Source organism: Monopterus albus, unplaced genomic scaffold (assembly GCF_001952655.1).
Source record: "Monopterus albus unplaced genomic scaffold, M_albus_1.0 scaffold149.1, whole genome shotgun sequence".
NCBI lineage: Eukaryota > Metazoa > Chordata > Actinopteri > Synbranchiformes > Synbranchidae > Monopterus > Monopterus albus.
Genome location: NW_018128029.1, coordinates 381,317 through 398,059, shown reverse-complemented (window position 1 = coordinate 398,059; position 16,743 = coordinate 381,317). Strand labels below are relative to the sequence as shown.

At 39.2% G+C, this 16,743-nt stretch overlaps 1 protein-coding gene across 1 annotated transcript; it reads right to left on the bottom strand.

The window, feature by feature from the left end:
* Positions 1-3,389: 3,389 nt before the first annotated feature.
* herpud1 (homocysteine-inducible, endoplasmic reticulum stress-inducible, ubiquitin-like domain member 1) lies at positions 3,390-15,349 on the bottom strand. The gene is made up of 8 exons (XM_020614701.1): positions 14,926-15,349; positions 12,141-12,218; positions 10,432-10,509; positions 7,448-7,647; positions 6,898-7,008; positions 6,379-6,744; positions 4,047-4,167; positions 3,390-3,733 (listed from the first exon to the last, which is right to left on the bottom strand). The coding sequence occupies exons 1-8, from the start codon at positions 15,076-15,078 to the stop codon at positions 3,545-3,547; spliced, it is 1,296 nt and encodes a 431-aa protein (XP_020470357.1). The 5' UTR covers positions 15,079-15,349; the 3' UTR covers positions 3,390-3,544.
* Positions 15,350-16,743: the final 1,394 nt, after the last annotated feature.

The following is a 16,743-nucleotide window of genomic DNA, read 5'->3' as shown; positions in this document are numbered from 1 at the left end:
CAGCGCAACTCTGTGGATGTCCTTGAGTGGCCCAGCCAGAGCCCAGGCTTTAACCCGATTGAACATCTCTGGAGAGATGTGAAAATGGCTGTGCACCGACGCTCCCCATCCAACCTGATGGAGCTTGAGAGGTACTGCAAAGAAGAATGGGAGAAACGGCCCAAAAATAGGTGTGCCAAGCCTGTAGCATCGCTTCAAACTACCTTTTTTCACATTGTCACTATACGGCCCCAAAATAGGTGTGCCAAGCTTGTAGCGTCATACTCAAAGACTTGAGGCTGTAATTGGTGCTAAAGGTGCTTCAACAAAGTATTGAGCAAAGGCTGTGAATGTTTATGTACATGTGATTTTTTTATTTTCGTTTTTTATTTTTAATAAATTTGCAAAGATTTCAAACAAACCTTTTTCACATTGTCATTATGGGGTATTGTTTGTAGAATTTTGAGGACAATAATGAATTTAATCCATTTTGGAATAAGACTGTAACCTAACAAAATGTGGAAAAAGGTAAGAGCTGTGAATACTTTCTGGATGCACTGCAGTTGGAAGAAATGTCTTGCCAGCAAGAGTTTGCAAGACGTGTAAAAACTGAGTAGCTTTTGCATAGAAGTATGACAACATAGGCGCATCTCATTTGTCGAGCTTTCAGTCACATTTCAGGTGACAATTCACAGTTGTAACATTGCAGATAAATCCAAAAACAGAAGCGTGTACCATGGGCTCTTTTAACTAATTATCTTGTAATCAATGCCCTGGTAGAATCCATCAATGCATACACACTGATGTAGAATTGGTGCTAAGGTAGATCAAGCTACATTAGCTGCATGGCTAAAAAAAAAAAAACTCAGCTCGCCTACAACACTCCTCCAGCAACCCCTCACCACCAGACCAATGCAGCCCCATGTATTAAAACAGAGCAGGGAGTTGCGTTTTGCCGCACTAATGTGAACAGATCATCACACTCCGTCATACTGGCTTGGTTCTGTTATGTACTGATATTGCAAGACAGCTTTTGCCTCCACAAGAAATACTGTCACATTTTAATAAAGCAAGATCTTGTAGTATGAGAAACAAACCACTGGTGGAACAAATCGCTACAATAATGAACCAGTAAAGTTAAGAACATTTATTGCATCCAGTACAGCAAGTCATCCTCAACACACAATTCAATCTGCAGCATCCACCATGTTCCAATTATACACAGTCACTGATGTCACTGTCATTCTCCAAAGAGGATCAAAGTGCTAACTTTACAGGAGGGAATAATGCAGTACACTAAATAGACTGAATTACAAGAAGAGAGGATTGACTTTTCAGCTGTTTGCATGAAGGTGTACTACACCACCTTTAGTCAAATTGTTAAGAGCAGATAGTAAAACCCACCTACTCCTTGTTACAGATCAATAAAACATGCACTGATTACAATCCGTTAATAAAGTAAAACATATATCACGTTTAACAGCACAAAGCCACCATTTTGATGACCTGACTGACTATTGATCTGTGTTTAATAAAAATGGTCATTTATGCTTCTCATGTGTGAGTTATAGTCCCCACAAGTACAGTAGAAATGAATGGGGTATTACAGTGTTAACCTGTGGTAACAACAAAAGGTAAAGCGGCTGCAAGAGGGACCTTCATACAGATGCTATACAACATGCCAGCTGAAAAGTACACGTCTTAATTCCAAAGTATTCTACACATAGTTGGCTATAACAATGACGTTAAGGGACATTGTTGGCTTTCAAAGGACTGAAACACCACCGAGGGGGATAAATATCTCTGGCTCAACACCAGTCAGTCAGAACTGATGAAGCCTCTTGGATGAGGTGAAACGTCTAGTCCAGTTGATTTTTTCTAAGTTTTTTTCAGCTTACTATGACCTGGATGACTGAGAATCTGTACAGACGTACAGATAAGAGTTGGTGACATAAATAATTCAAAAAGGTTTTTTCTAAAGTGATATGTACTTGAGGAGCACTGAACTGACCTTTAGCCTGTTCCATCTTAGTGAGATTTTTGACATGAATGAATTTTAACTTTAACTAAAAATATATATATATTAGAAATGTTCACATGAAGAAAAAAAAAAAAAAAAAACAACCCTCCACATGTGAAGAAACCTGCATAAGATAGATATAAAGTACTTTGTGTACATATATTTACAAAACCTATCTTTGGAAACAAAGATGGGTAAAATTAATTTGAATACTAAAGGCAACATAAATATATTTACTATTGAAAACCTAATGATGAAACTGAAATTATAGCATTACAAATGTTACTTTGATTACCACTTGTCTGAACTTAGGTGGGCTGAATTATTTTTACATCTTATTTCAAAAATTATTTTCAAGGTTCCCCAAATCAAATGGAAAATTTAAATCTGTGAGGTTTCCAGTTGCTCCTGTGGTAGGCTGCATCTTCAAGTGTCAAGTTCACAGAAAAGCAGAATTCTGATTCAGGTAGTTATAATGGAGCACTGAATGTGTGTGGATTTTCACTTCAACTGAACATGGCTCATCCTAAGTGCAAGACTACTGATCTGGATCATATTCTTTATGAAAACACAGATGAGCTGAGTTTGGATTCTAAGGGTCCAGAAACTCTGTGTCCACCAGCCTGCCTAACTGAGGCACAACAGTATCGGCTAAGAGGTCTAGTTTGTACCCTCAGCTACCACCTACTGTTTAATGCCGTGACCTGGTGCCGGCCTGCACGGTGTTGTCAATAGTTGTGACTTGTTCATTATGGTGACTGCAACATCACAGTTACTGAAGTAACAACAGAATCAGCTTACATTTGCAGTGAAATTAACTGTAAATGAGCTTTACTGACTTTATTTTTGCAACTTATCTTGCCTGAATGCTTTGTTAAAGACCCTCTCTAATCCAAAATGTGTGGTTTTTCCTTTTTTTTTTTAACTACACTTTGATGTTTCAGCCTCAACGAAATGATTTGTGAGCACTGTGTTCTCACATACATCATCTGAAAGGGGGAGGGGGGGTTGTGCTTAAATTAAATGTTCTTAAAATTTGTGGTTGATAGATTTGGATTTTCATAGATTTTGGATTTTTCAATGATGGACCCATACCTGACAGATATTGAAATTTTTCAAAAATTTTAAATTTTTTTCCAACTGCTTGGCAAGAGAACACTTTGCTAGTCTACATCCACAAAGGTTGGCAACCCTGGTTTAATGGATACCACAGCATCAAGGCAGCAGGACTTGTCTTATAAGGCCTTGTGAAACAGCAAAATGCAACAATCAGTATACAACTGATTTCTGATCAGATGGAGGGCTGAGATCCCACTCAACATAGATACTGTCTGATGTCTCCAGACTGCTGTTGTCTTCAGTAGTCTGGCACTGTTGTATTTTGTTGGTGTTTAACTTTGAGTGGTGTCACACAGGTGCTCTCAGATTCTGTTGGTGTTCCCAGCTACCCTTCCACTCATGTTTCAAGTTCAGAGATTACTGTGCCCTAGTGAAAAAAAAAAACAAAACATCTGCCCGAGTCTATCACACAGCTGTCCTAGACAGTCAGTTGACCATACCCTGAGGAACCTCAGGGATAAGTGAGGAGAAGAAGGTTTTGAAGAAAACCCAAGCTGTCCACACGACTGACACGCTGTGAGGAGGAACCAAAACTGCGGTCATTGGTCCTTGTCCATCAGATCCATCTGCTGCTACACCTGGTTCCTCTCTTTGTCTGTCTGCAAACTCATCAGCCTGAAGAGACAGGGCATAATACACAACGATAATGAGTATTGGCAATGGAGTTTCAAGGCTTTTTTTCAGCCAAGTATAATGTTTCAATCACAGATCAACCTATACTATCTTATTTAGCCTTACTTCAAATAAATTCGATCTGACAGTGGTGTTCTAGCACATTTAAAAGGGAACATCTATGACCACATGCAAATTTTAAACCAGACTTGAACAGGCCTTAAAGCACTGACATATGACAATGCCCAACAAAGTTCTAAAACTAGTTAAATTAAAGTGGGTCAGATAGAATAATTTGGAGGGGATGTTTTCTTACTAGATCTGGGTTTGGGTTCCTGTTAGCATTCTGTTGATTGTGCTGGATCTCAGGAGGCTGCACATGGTTGGGGTCCTGGACTTGTACTCGCCTTCTGAAAGGAAACCAACCAGCAGTGTGCCTGTGGAGGGAAAAAAACGGGAGGGAAGGTGTTAATGGGACGTTCTGGTAGCCTAACGGTTAAGACGCATAAGGCTTGTATAACTGAAATGTCAACAGTTTGACCACCAGCCAGGTTTGAACTAGGGATGGGCATTACAAGCTAAAATGCTATTCGACATTGACTGGGAACTATTCGAAGATCACGCCCACCCACCCACACTGCAGAGAGTCCCAGGCCAGCTGCTCTGTCTTGGCTTGCTCCATATTGCTAGCATTGTCATGTGCACGTGCTGTGAGTTTAACTGCAAGTCCCCAGTATTACATGGCAGTGGACAGCACATTTGCCAGATTGTCAGCAGTATGTCACTCTGGCACTGCTTTAGTTTGAAGAACAACACTTTAATTTCCAGTTGCTTATATAGTGGCGGGTGACTGTCACATACAGTTAAGTTGTAAATGCTGTCTATGCACCTGTGGTCAGAGACATCTTTTCAACAACTGTCAAATGACTGTGTAGCTCACACTCATTATCATCATACAGTTTATCCCGTCATGCTGTGACTGTTTTTCTTGATGTAACTGTATACTCCGGCTGAACAAATGCCAAACTTTGAAAATCGTCCCCCTTGACGAAGCTAATGGGTCGATATATGATACGAACTTGACCCAGCAGAGTTTGCACTGCACCTCATTTTTATTTTCTTGAAGAAGTTCCACACAGAACCTTTTGATGGCTGTAGTCTCTGCATGTTTCTGCTGTTTGTATATGGCACTGTAGTCAAATGATATACTGACCTCGTTATCGTGTTATTTCCAGGTGCTGGTAAAAGCGAGGGAAAACAGTGGCTATTTGGTTTTAAAGACAAAACCATAGTCGCATGAAATATTAGATTTTTTAAATTGTATTTAATAACTATTAAGATATTTGAAAATATTACCCATCTGTAATTTGAACTTGTTGGAACTTTTTTCCATCACTCTTAACTACTGTACAAACCAAGAGTAATCAGTTAGCTCAGCAGTTTGTTGGCAACATGTCACTTAAGTGCATTTTAACCTTTCAATAACATGTATTTAAAGACTTGCACATATGTTGGAGATATAATAAACTATACATTATTCATGTTTTGCCATGTTTTACTTTCATTTGCATGATTAGGCTTCTCTTTTATTCTGGGTGAAGAAACCCTTATATCTGCACGTCTGGAAGAACTACATTTGCCAGAAGGTTGCTGAATAAATATATGAATTTCTTTGCAGTTCTTGTCTTCTTGGGTACACCATCAGTTTTGTCATATACACAGTCCTTATCATCTTGCTGCTTTTCTGCTACTGACAGAGTATCGTGTTTAAATGACGACAACCACTGTACAGTTTCCCTGACATAACAGAGGGAAAGGAGAGGTAAGAGAGATTATGAAAATAATGACAGAAATAGTGAGTGACTGTAAAAAGAAAGCGCAAGGGCTCTGCTGTTTACGCCTCTAAACATGAGCCTTCAAACAGTTGCTAGTACTGTAAGTAATCAGAGGTCAAATGCATACTGACAGTCTTGTGTAATCAGTGGACTGAGCCAAGTCCTCCACACACAAACACACCCAGTTTCTCTCTCTCTCTCTCTCTCTCTCTCTCTCTCATCTCTTCAGGTTCTAAAGACAGGACTCAAATTACAGCAGTTCTCTTACTGCCAGCAATTCATTCTTCTTTGCTTTTCCTTGACAAACAAATGCATTCAATATACAGACAGGTGACAAATGAAAGGAAAAGCCTGAATAAACAAGTAGTCTCCTCCAGGATGACAATGCTCCCATCCACAAGGAACAAAGGGTCACTGAATGATTTTATTAAACAGAGCCTCCACCACCATGGTCAAAACACCACATGAGGGAATATCTGTTGGAAGAATGGTGTTCATCCCTCCAGAGACTTGGAGAGTCAATGTCAGGGAGCATTGAAGCTGTTCTGGTAGCCCAACACCTTACTGAGACACTTCATACTGGGTTTTTCCTGTCAATTGTCACCTGTCTATAGTTCTAAATCTATTCTATCCATGCCAGAGGAATTGCATGTATCTGTACATGTGACAGCAAACAGTGTGAGAACAGGATATGCAAAGTAAAGGAACCACACAGTCTGAACTGATAACTACAGTGTTACAGGCTGCCAGATGTTCCCCATCAACACAGTGTCAGCTGAATCTGTCTTACCGAGGCCAGCAGACTATACTCACAGGTACATGAGGAGGAGGGTGCTCATCACAAGCAGGAAGCGACTCAGGTTGGAGTTAAAGTATAAGATCATGAGCAGAATGCCAAATCTTGCAGTAGAGTACAACCAGTCCAGCCAGTCATGTTCCACATCCTCGTCCTCCATTACAGGCCCACCCTGCGCATTCATCTGCATGTTCTGGTTGCCTCCCCCTGGGTTGAAAGCGCCATCCTGGGCTGGGTTCTGATTCACTGGCAGGTTGTTGATGGGGTTCTGATTGGCTAAGGGGGCTGGAACAGGTACTTGGTGGGCAGGAACAGGAGGGTACTGGCCAGTGGTTGCAGCTGATGCAGAGGGAACAGTGCCTGCTGCTGCCAAAGCTGCGTGGCTGTTTGTGGAGAACAAGACCAACATCGTTAATAACACACCAGGTCATCCATGTCCATGACAGAACACAAAAAGAGACCACCAGGCCAAAAGGGAGGACTCACAACAATGAAAAAAATTGTACACATTTAAAAACAGACAAATGAGAACTCACTATTGCATGTAATATTGTCTTGCGTAGACATGCTGGAGCCAGAGCAGCTGCTGAGGGCTGTAAAGGGAGACAGCAGGAAAGGCTGGTTGGGTCATCTGTGGTGCTCCAGGCCTGGAGTGGAGAGATCATAGGGAGAATCTGTTCAGCACTGTAAACTTTAGCAAAGGCCACTAGGGAGTATAAGCAATGTAAAAGTCTGTGCACATAGGAGCAATAAAACTCATTTGTTTACATTTCTGATTAGGGTAATTCTGTCTTTAGTTGGAACATGTTTATAAAGGCAAACCAAGGATGTGTTTCACTAATGGCCTGATGTTTGGACTTTCACGTCTCCTAGGCCATATGCACAGTGAGGGTTTAAAAAATGAAACACACTCACTACTGGACTGCACACATAATTGAGAATTATATATAAATATCTTTTCTTGCATGCATTTCATCCAGTTGTTAAGAAAATATATCCTGAACAGTCACACTGATAAAACTGATTTCTGGCCATGTTACTGAAGCTGTAAATACACTTCAACAGATATATAGGTTTATGGCTTACACTGTAGCAGTAGGCCAAGGAGGAGATGCTGGGAGTTCTGTGGGAGCTGGAGGAGCAGCTGAAGCTGAAGGGGTCTGCCTCCTCTGTCTCAGTTCTGGTGTGCTGGGAGCCTGGACTGTGGAAGCGCTACTGGAACTGGGTGAGGCGGAGGCTGTCAGGGGTACTGGACCGGAAGGATGCAGCTGTTCTGTTTCTACAGTCTGCAAAGGTAAGACAAGTTTGAAATGGTTTAAGAAGCAAATCATGTCTAATAGTCAGTACTAGAGATGGCAAAGAGGAACCGATTCACTGCTGTTATTTACCAAATGTGCAGAAGATGGGGACATGTGGGCTGTCATAAGATGTACAGCTTTTTGCTGCAGTACCAAGGCACTCCACTAGGTGCCTCTGACTGTTTAATGAGATGAGCTACACACATTTGCTGACCACATAAGGGATGCACACATTATAAAAAGAATGCACCTCATTGCCATCTAAGGAAGAAGCAAGTGGCAGTCTGGGAACCGAGTGTCAGACTGCAGAGGACACCACTGTAGCTGTGCTGTTAACATTCAAGACAAGCAGTACTCTCAAACATGTTTTCAACACATTCAAAACAAAAGTGATGACGTGTACAAGCCACCACCCTGCTCTGAGTACAGATGCATTCCGCCGATGGCAGTACATGGTGCAAGACTTCCTGGACTGATAGAGTTGATTGCACTGCAACCATCTTTCCAAAATGTCTGATATGTTAAATGTTGTTATACATTGTGTTGTTGTGATTATGTACAGTAGGTGTTTTGTTGTTTGTACTGTGTGCCTTGGATTGCAAGACAAATTTCAAAAGTATATTCTGACAGTAAAGTATAATCTAATCTAATAAATTGATGCAACAGTATTTATGCATCCATGCATCATCTGTCCCAGATGTGCAGGTGTTTTCCAGCAGCTGAATTAAGATTAACTACAGTCAACAACACACAAGTCACTCCCGTCATGTAGGTAAGGTATGTGCACTATTTTCTGTAAAACCAGTCATCTGCGGCGAGACTAGTGTAACCCATTTCACAAGTGTTACAGGCCATTTACAGTTGCAGGCTACAGCCCTTTCGATTAAAGAAAAATTGCTCAGACTTTGTTCCAATTGTTTACAGTGTCCAACCCTTCTAATTGTCTGATCTAATGTACATTCTCCAGTGAAGCCTGGTGTTTGCTGTTTTGGATTTTGTCTGCCCAACTGATGGAAGCTCTGCAGTCTTAAATAAAGTCATTCTTTTGTGCTGGGTGTGTTTATTCTAGTAATGTGGCATTTCCTTAATCTTAATCTTTCTAAATTACTGATTGTGCAGCTAACACAGGTCACATCAGTGGGTAAAATGGTTTTATTATAAAAAAAGAGCACGGTCTGTCATTCAAGCTTAATCCATGCTTAGTCAATTACATGGATTGTCAAGGTGGCCAACTATCAATCAAGAAAACCGCGTAAAAGTCAGTACTACAACAAACCACTGTATCATCTGTAGAGGTCTGTTTTATTGCTTAGGACAAGATGTTTGTGCAGATTCTCAGTCATCCACGTCATAGTATGCTGAAAAAAAACTTAGAAGGCATCTGGACGTAGTTTTAGGTAGAAGATGTTTCACCTCTCAACCAAGAGGCTTCATCAGTTCTGCCTGACTGGTGGTGACTGGTGGACAACTCAGTTGTTAGAGGACACTGTTGGCCAGCAAAGAACTGAAACCCCACCTGGTGGGATAAATACCTCCTGCTCACCACCAGTCAGGCAGAACTGATGAAGCCTCTTGGATGAGAGGTGAAACGTCTTCTACCTAAAACTACATCCAGATGCCTTCTTCTAAGTTTTTTCAGCATAGGATGTACAAGGTTTAGTAGAATCCATTCAAGCAGAGCAAGACACCTGGAAGTGTGAAACTAAAGTGTGTTATATTTAGCTGTACTCTGATCTCAAAACTGCTGAAATGAATCAGTTCCACTCCATATGACATGGTAATGAGGGAGGAGGTGAAGAAGAGCACCTGTGCACCTCCACAAACTACATCTGCTGCTTGGGACTTCTCTGCACTTCCACGAAGCTGATGCTCACCTTACCAGCAAAAATGCTGTTTCCTGAAATATCTTTTGATTTTATTAAAAAGCTCAAACTCATACTTGTCTTAAAGGTACAACTTATCTAATGAAGAGCCAAATGTGATTATTTACAATTAAATAATCACATGGCTTTGAGATTCATCATAGCCTATAAGGTTGTACCACATCCTTATTTCTTAAATTCAGTTTGAATTTTTTATTTATTCTGTTTTTATTCTACTTTTATTCTATTTTAGTTTCTTAAATGGTATGGGCACTCAACATTAGGTGAGAGAGAAACAGTATTTCGATTTTTCTGTATGTCCTGTACATATAGTGAATTGACAATAAAAATCTTTAATTTTTAAAAATCATCTATGGGATTTCAAAAGCCAAAGTTGAAGAGCCATAAAGCATTTGTAAAAGCACACTAACCCTGATCAGAGACCAGGGACCGTATCTATGAGTACAATTCAGCCAAAAATAACACAAGATTAGACAGTGAACAAACAAGGTTTTATTACTTAAAATATTTTAAAAGGATTCAGGTTTTTCAACTGAGCACTAATAAACTTGACATAAGATGGTGAATACATGAAACAAAGCCAATATGCAAATCTAATATTTCAACTAACAACAATAGAAATATGCTGCTAATTGAAGCGCAAACTGAAACCAACTGTTCTGCTTACATGGCCTCTTACAAATCAAACCAGTTGGAATGATGGGATTTAATTCACTTGGCAGCATTAATGATACATATGAAAAAAAGAGCTGAAGTTATTTTAACACAGCCTAATCTTTCAAGACAAAACCACTCAATTTCATCTGAGGCATTTTCATAAAAAATACTTTCCTGAAAACTCTGCCAAGGTTTCCAGGAAAGTTCATGAGTAAACATCATCACTTCTCACCTTAGGTGTAGCTCCCAGTGGCCCTCGGGGTGGATTCCTAATAGCACACACCAGGTGCAGTATGGGAATGGAGTCTGTCTGAGAAAGTTGAAATAAATGCCTGATTAGTTAAGCTACATGATGAAATGGTCTCTCCCAAGGCCAAAAACAACACACAAAAAAATACTTTTTGGAGTCGATACTGACAGTGAACACAAGCCTGACACTGACCGCAAAGAAGGGATTGTGTGTCCTTCATTCTTCCAATGACAGCTAAATGATTTGAGCCATTTATCTCAATATGATTACCACAGCTCCATACAATGGTAGAGTCTTGAAGAGAATCAGATCAAGCAGTTTGGTTCTGGATACTCTGGGTCTGGACCATATAGCATGAAGATGGTGAAATTAAATTTCTAGGTGTCATAGTTGATGACAAATTCTCCTGGAAATCTCATATCAGACATGTTCAGAACAAAATAGCAAAAAATATATCGATATTGGCAAGGGTTAGATATGTTTTGGATGGGAAAGCACTACGCATTTTGTATTCCTCATTGATTCTACCATACTTAGAGTATGGCGTTGAAAACTGGGGAAATACATACAAAAGCTCACTTCAACCATTGTATATATTACAAAAAAGAGCGATAAGAATTGTGCATAAGATGGGGTACAGGGATCACACCAATGGAGCTTTCATACAGTCTAAATTGTTAAAATTTTTTGATTTAGTGGGATATAAGACTGCTGTGTTTATGTATAAAGCCAGGAACAATTTATTACCTGGTGGAATTCAAAAACTATTTAATGAAAGGGAAGGGGGATACAATTTAAGGGGTCAGTTAAATTAAAAAATTCATGCTATACGTACAACCAAAAAAAGATTTTGTATTTCCATAAGTGGGGTAAAACTATGGAATAATTTAAGTGCAGACATAAAAAATAGTAATAGAATTGACGAGTTCAAACGTAAATATAAAGGTGTGTGTCAATCAAGATATATGCAAGAACAGGCTCAATGATTAATTAGATGGAACATTGTGGGTGTGGTGTATGAATGTTAACACTATGTAATAATTCTACTTCTTCCTACTCCATTCAAGCATGTACTAGGTATAAGCACATTGATATTGGATTAGCATTTGTTGGATATGTGTAAAATTATGTGTGTTGACATATCAACTGTCTTTACATGCTTGAAAGAATAAATCAAATCAAAATCAAAACATCAATGCCTCAAATACTGTGTGCCACAGTTGGTGGTACTTTCTCATCTCCAGCAGTACAAACCTCTACTGGGATTGACACACAAAAGTCACAAGCCTAACATAAGACATTATACTGGTGTTATGAAACACAGCAACCCTTTCACAGGCCACAGAAATTCCCTGTGGTCATTTATTATGTCATTAAAGTTTGGTGAGAAAGAAGCATGCCGGTTCAACCTGTCTAGCCAGTTTTTTGCCAATACAACAGCAGTATGAAGGCATATACACTCAGCTGCCAGTTTATTAAGTGCATTTATTAAGTAATTTACTGTGTGCATGGCATTATACTGAAAGGGATTTACAATATTTAGTCTGCCTTAAATTATTAGACTGTATTAGCATTTTTTATGTACCCAATAAACTGGCAGCTTGATGTAATCAATTTGTGGTTTTCAAATTTTACTTTCATGAGGTCTGAGAAAGTCTGTTTAGACAGCATGCAAACAGACAAGCACAAACCTGTTTGAAGATATCTTTAATGTGTAGATGGTCCAGCAGCAGTTTACCAGCATAGATCAGTTTCTGGTCAATCACGGCCTTAAAAAAACAGAAACACGTAGGTTCAGTTAAGTGAAACTTTTGGTGATAAAGCAGAGGTCATGCTAGACTTTTTCACTGTCCATCATTTTGATGGATAAGGTCATAAAAATTCTCTCATTTATTATTACCCATCAATTTTATTAAAATTTTTAATAAGTCACTGCCCTTTTAACAGCATTTAATTTTCAATAATTAATATACAGAACAAGCTAATGTGCAGTGAATTTTCATGTCAACATGAGGTTTTTTCCCCCACAGTGACAGCAGAGGCCAAGAAAAACGCTGCAGTCACTGTACTGAAACAGTCAAAAATTAGACAATCAACATTAACATATGAACAGCCCATTTACACGGTTAGGCTAACTGTATTGAACTTAGCTGACCTGCTGTAACCTAGCTTACTGCAGAGGCAACCGACTGTAGGGTTTGCATATTAGGACAGACAATTTCTCATGGCTGTTATAATTTAGATCTGAAAGCTGAATCTGTGCTTTGCTGCCACATTGGAGACTGGACTTGTCAGCTCCACTTCAGCCAAGGTTCTGAAGTATAAACAGTATATGATCCTTCTGCACTAGAGGAGCAGCTGCACCCCCCTGTGATGTGTCACATACGTGCTCCATTGCTGTTCAATGCACTGTCAGCTTCCGGAGTACGGTCTCAGCTGTCCTTCATGCGCTGCATCAATTACTATTTTTCTCCTCATTTATCAACACCATAGCAATGATTGTGCTTTTCAGTAGCATGAATGTAAGTTAGGGTAAACTGCCCTTTGCTTTCTTATCTGTCAAAATGACAGATGGTCTTCAGATTTTTCTGTCATTATTAAAAAACTGTCAATGACAGAAAATATTCAATTAGCGTAACCTCTGGGACAAAGTAACTTTAGCATTTCACATGTATTTGGACAGGTGACTGTTTTGTGTGATGTGTCTGCAGATGGGAAAGAGCCTGCTGTCGGCTGCAGAGTGGGTAAATCTCATCAAATGTCTGTTTGGTGGGGAAAAAACAAGGGAAATGTAATTATATGGCAAAAGTCATAAACTGAGGATGTTTTCAGGGCCGTTTTGCAGCACACTGCTTGTACATATTTTTAAAGTTAACATTTGTCCTCAAACTTTACCACTGCAAATCAAGTAGGGTCCTTTTTGAGAATCTGTTATCTTGTTAGCTTCTGTTAGCAGCTATCATAACAACATGTCCTGAAGATCAATTCAGAGAAAAGATTTTATGGTATCAAAATGTAAAATCTGCTTTGGGCAATTTGTTGACATATGTGTATCTATGTGTATGCAGACAGATGTGTGACAAAAGACAGGACAATCCAACATAAAGTGTTTCAGTGAGGTGTTGGGCCACCACATGCCAACAGAACAGCTTCAGTGCTCTTTGGCATTGACTCTGCTGGAGGAATGAACACCATTCTTTCAACACGTCAGTCCAAATTCTCCTATAGGTGTGAAGGCCACAGCATATGGTTCAGATTATTTTCATATTCATTAAACCAAGCGACTTGCGCATCAAAACCACTGTTTTTGAGCCAGACCTGGCCTATTTACTGCAGTCGAGATCTCAGTATCACCCTTCACTTTAGTGCAGGCAAGTGATTTGAATTTAGAAGTTTACAGTGAGCATTTAATAGTGAATAATATGTAATGTTTCAAATTAACCTAGATATGTTTAATCTTCCCCAAATTTTTTTTTCCAGACAGTCTTTTTCTTCATTTTATGTGGTCTTCAAATATGAAAGGCAGAGTGATTTTGGTAAAAACTTGTGAAGAAGTATGCCATTTGCAATAAAAATTTCATAAAATAGTTCATTTGCATTTAATGTTAATGGTTCAAAGAATGTCAGGCTGAATGGTCGGCCCCCACACATTTTCACCTCACCAAATCTGGCCCTCTTTGCAAAAAGTTTGGACTCCCCTGCATTAAACCATTCAGTGACCCCTTGTGCCCTATGGACAGGGGCACTGTCATCCTGGAAGAGACCACTCATTTATTCAGGGTTATACTTGACCACCCGTCTCTATCAGTAATACAAAAACATGTATGTTTGCATTAAGTGTTTGCTTTTCCAGTGTTGCATGTGTATATGCCTTTAGACTGGCATCTCCTCCTTTATCCATGTAAACAACTTTATAATCTCAGGTTAATTGCGTGTTAAATCATTTTATTAGTATTCTCTGGATAGTGCCTTCATGTGCCTTTTAACACCGTCTGCACTGCTGATGAGCCATAATTACTGGTGACTTAGACTCCTCTTGGCAAATGCATAAGGCTGAACTGGATTAGTAATGACATGAATTTACTCTAAAACATGTGTAAATGTAACTTTTTAAAATGACCGTATAGCTCCAGCTCATAACGTCAATTAACACTGTAACAGATTATCAAAAACTATTTTTATACCTGACAAATTTTATATCACACGTACAGTATATATGAATCTATACTGCATGTTTCCCCTAAGTACTTGACTGTAGATTGTATTTAGAGAAGGTTAATTATTAAATAACTGCTAAAAGGACCCACTGAAACTCTTCATATGCCACGTTTAGGTTTTGTGTCAACACACATACAGAAAGTCAGACTATACAGGTCATCAGACAGCTGTGCACTGGCAGCTGGTTCACATGACATTCCAGAATAGTCACACGAGCTAACATTAGCCTCCTAACTTATCCTTCTCACAAGAACTCACCGGTTTGGTAGGGTAGACAGTCGACAAACGCGTTTTTAGATCCTTTACAGTCGAGGTCAAATGGACGCCTTCCAGGATTTGGTCCTCCTGAGCCAGGTTGGGCGTTTTTATGAGAAGAGCAATCGTCTTTTGTTGAGAATCTCCCAAGTCCATTTTTACTCTCGTTATAGTCGCACTCCCGGGATGACACTATTAACCCGCTATAGATATACTCTTAAAAATAAGAAGAGTCCTCGATAAATAGTAAGAAATGCAACGTCAATGGTCTCGTAGAAAGAGAAACTTGTTAGACGCCACTGCTTTTGAATGCGTACTGCCGAAGACTCTCATACAGAGTTTTACCGATGAGGTACCACAGGGAGGAACATTGTTTCCAAACATGCTGTGGCTGCTCCTGATTGGTTGAAGCCACTCGTTTCAGACGTGGAAGCTCGTGGAGTCATCGCTCTGTGAGCATGCGCAATTATTATTGATTCGAAGATCGTCTATTCAGAGCTACTGACGTAAATTGCTCACTCTGGGGGCATTTTACAGATTTCCCAAACAAATAACATTATAACCAGTCAAAACAGTATATAGGCTAATAAAAATAAATAATAATAGGCACAGTAGTTGCAAAACTGGTAAGGGACATTGAAAACATTTTCGTATGCACTGTACTTCTACCAAAACAGTTTACTTTGTTACTTATCCTCAGTGTTTGATGTTTGCCCTTTGTGAAAACGAAAACAGAGTAAGACCTCTTTTCTTCTTGACCTTCTCAGACGCCTCTAGTCTTACAGCAAATCTGTTTATCCGCTGAAATTTCATCAGTCATGTTACATCAGCTGTAGATTGACTTGCAAATTAACAAAGGAGTTATCCAATAGATACTGAACACGCAGACTATGGATATTTGAGTGTGTCTGCAAGAAGTTAAAAACAAAACACGTCTCAACATTGAAAGAGAATGTGCAAACCTGTGGTCATGCTCACCACTTTAAATGCAACTTGAAAATTATACACCCTATATACTGCATATTGATACACCGTGATATGGTATTGATAAAGGTGAGTCTGATACAAAACAGTATAGTGGAATATAGCTGTGATTGTTCCATTATTAGAGGTTAAAGGTCACTGTTTTAGGAGAACACCTGTGGTGCTGATAAGAATTCACAGTCTCAAGAATGCTTTAGTAGGTCAGGCGCTGTTGCAACACAATATCCTATATCCTGCTGCACTAAGCCATGCATAGAAAGATACAACAAATAACAAACAGCATCAACTACATGTTTATTCTATATTTTCTGAAAATATAAATTATCAGTCAACAACGCTAAGTAGACCTATATATACACACAAAAGCATTTGTTTTCCAACAGACAGTTAAATATGTGGCACTGCCAGTGACGTGCTGTGAGGTTGACAGCTGGTGAGGCACTGACTCTTTTACAGTCAGATTTACAAATACAAATGAACCGTTAACAAATTGTCTGTTAACAGACAATGCCTTGTGTTTTATATCTCATATCAGCATTCTTCACACAAACATGACCCATATTTAATTTGAGGTTAAAATTTATTCCAATTGAGCTTATTTCTAACTAGAAATAATAAAAGTTTATGGTCTTACCTTTACTTGTACACAAAATCCATTTGTCAGCTGGTATTTATTACAAACCTTTTTACCGTTCGAATCCAATATTAAAACAAATGTTTTCAATAAAGAAGATCCTTCTGGACAAAAATGTCCAGACTGTCAAAAATGTTTTGATTGAAAGTCCAGATTTGCGAATTTTCTCATCTTGGAAATGTAATCTTCCATTTTGATAAGGC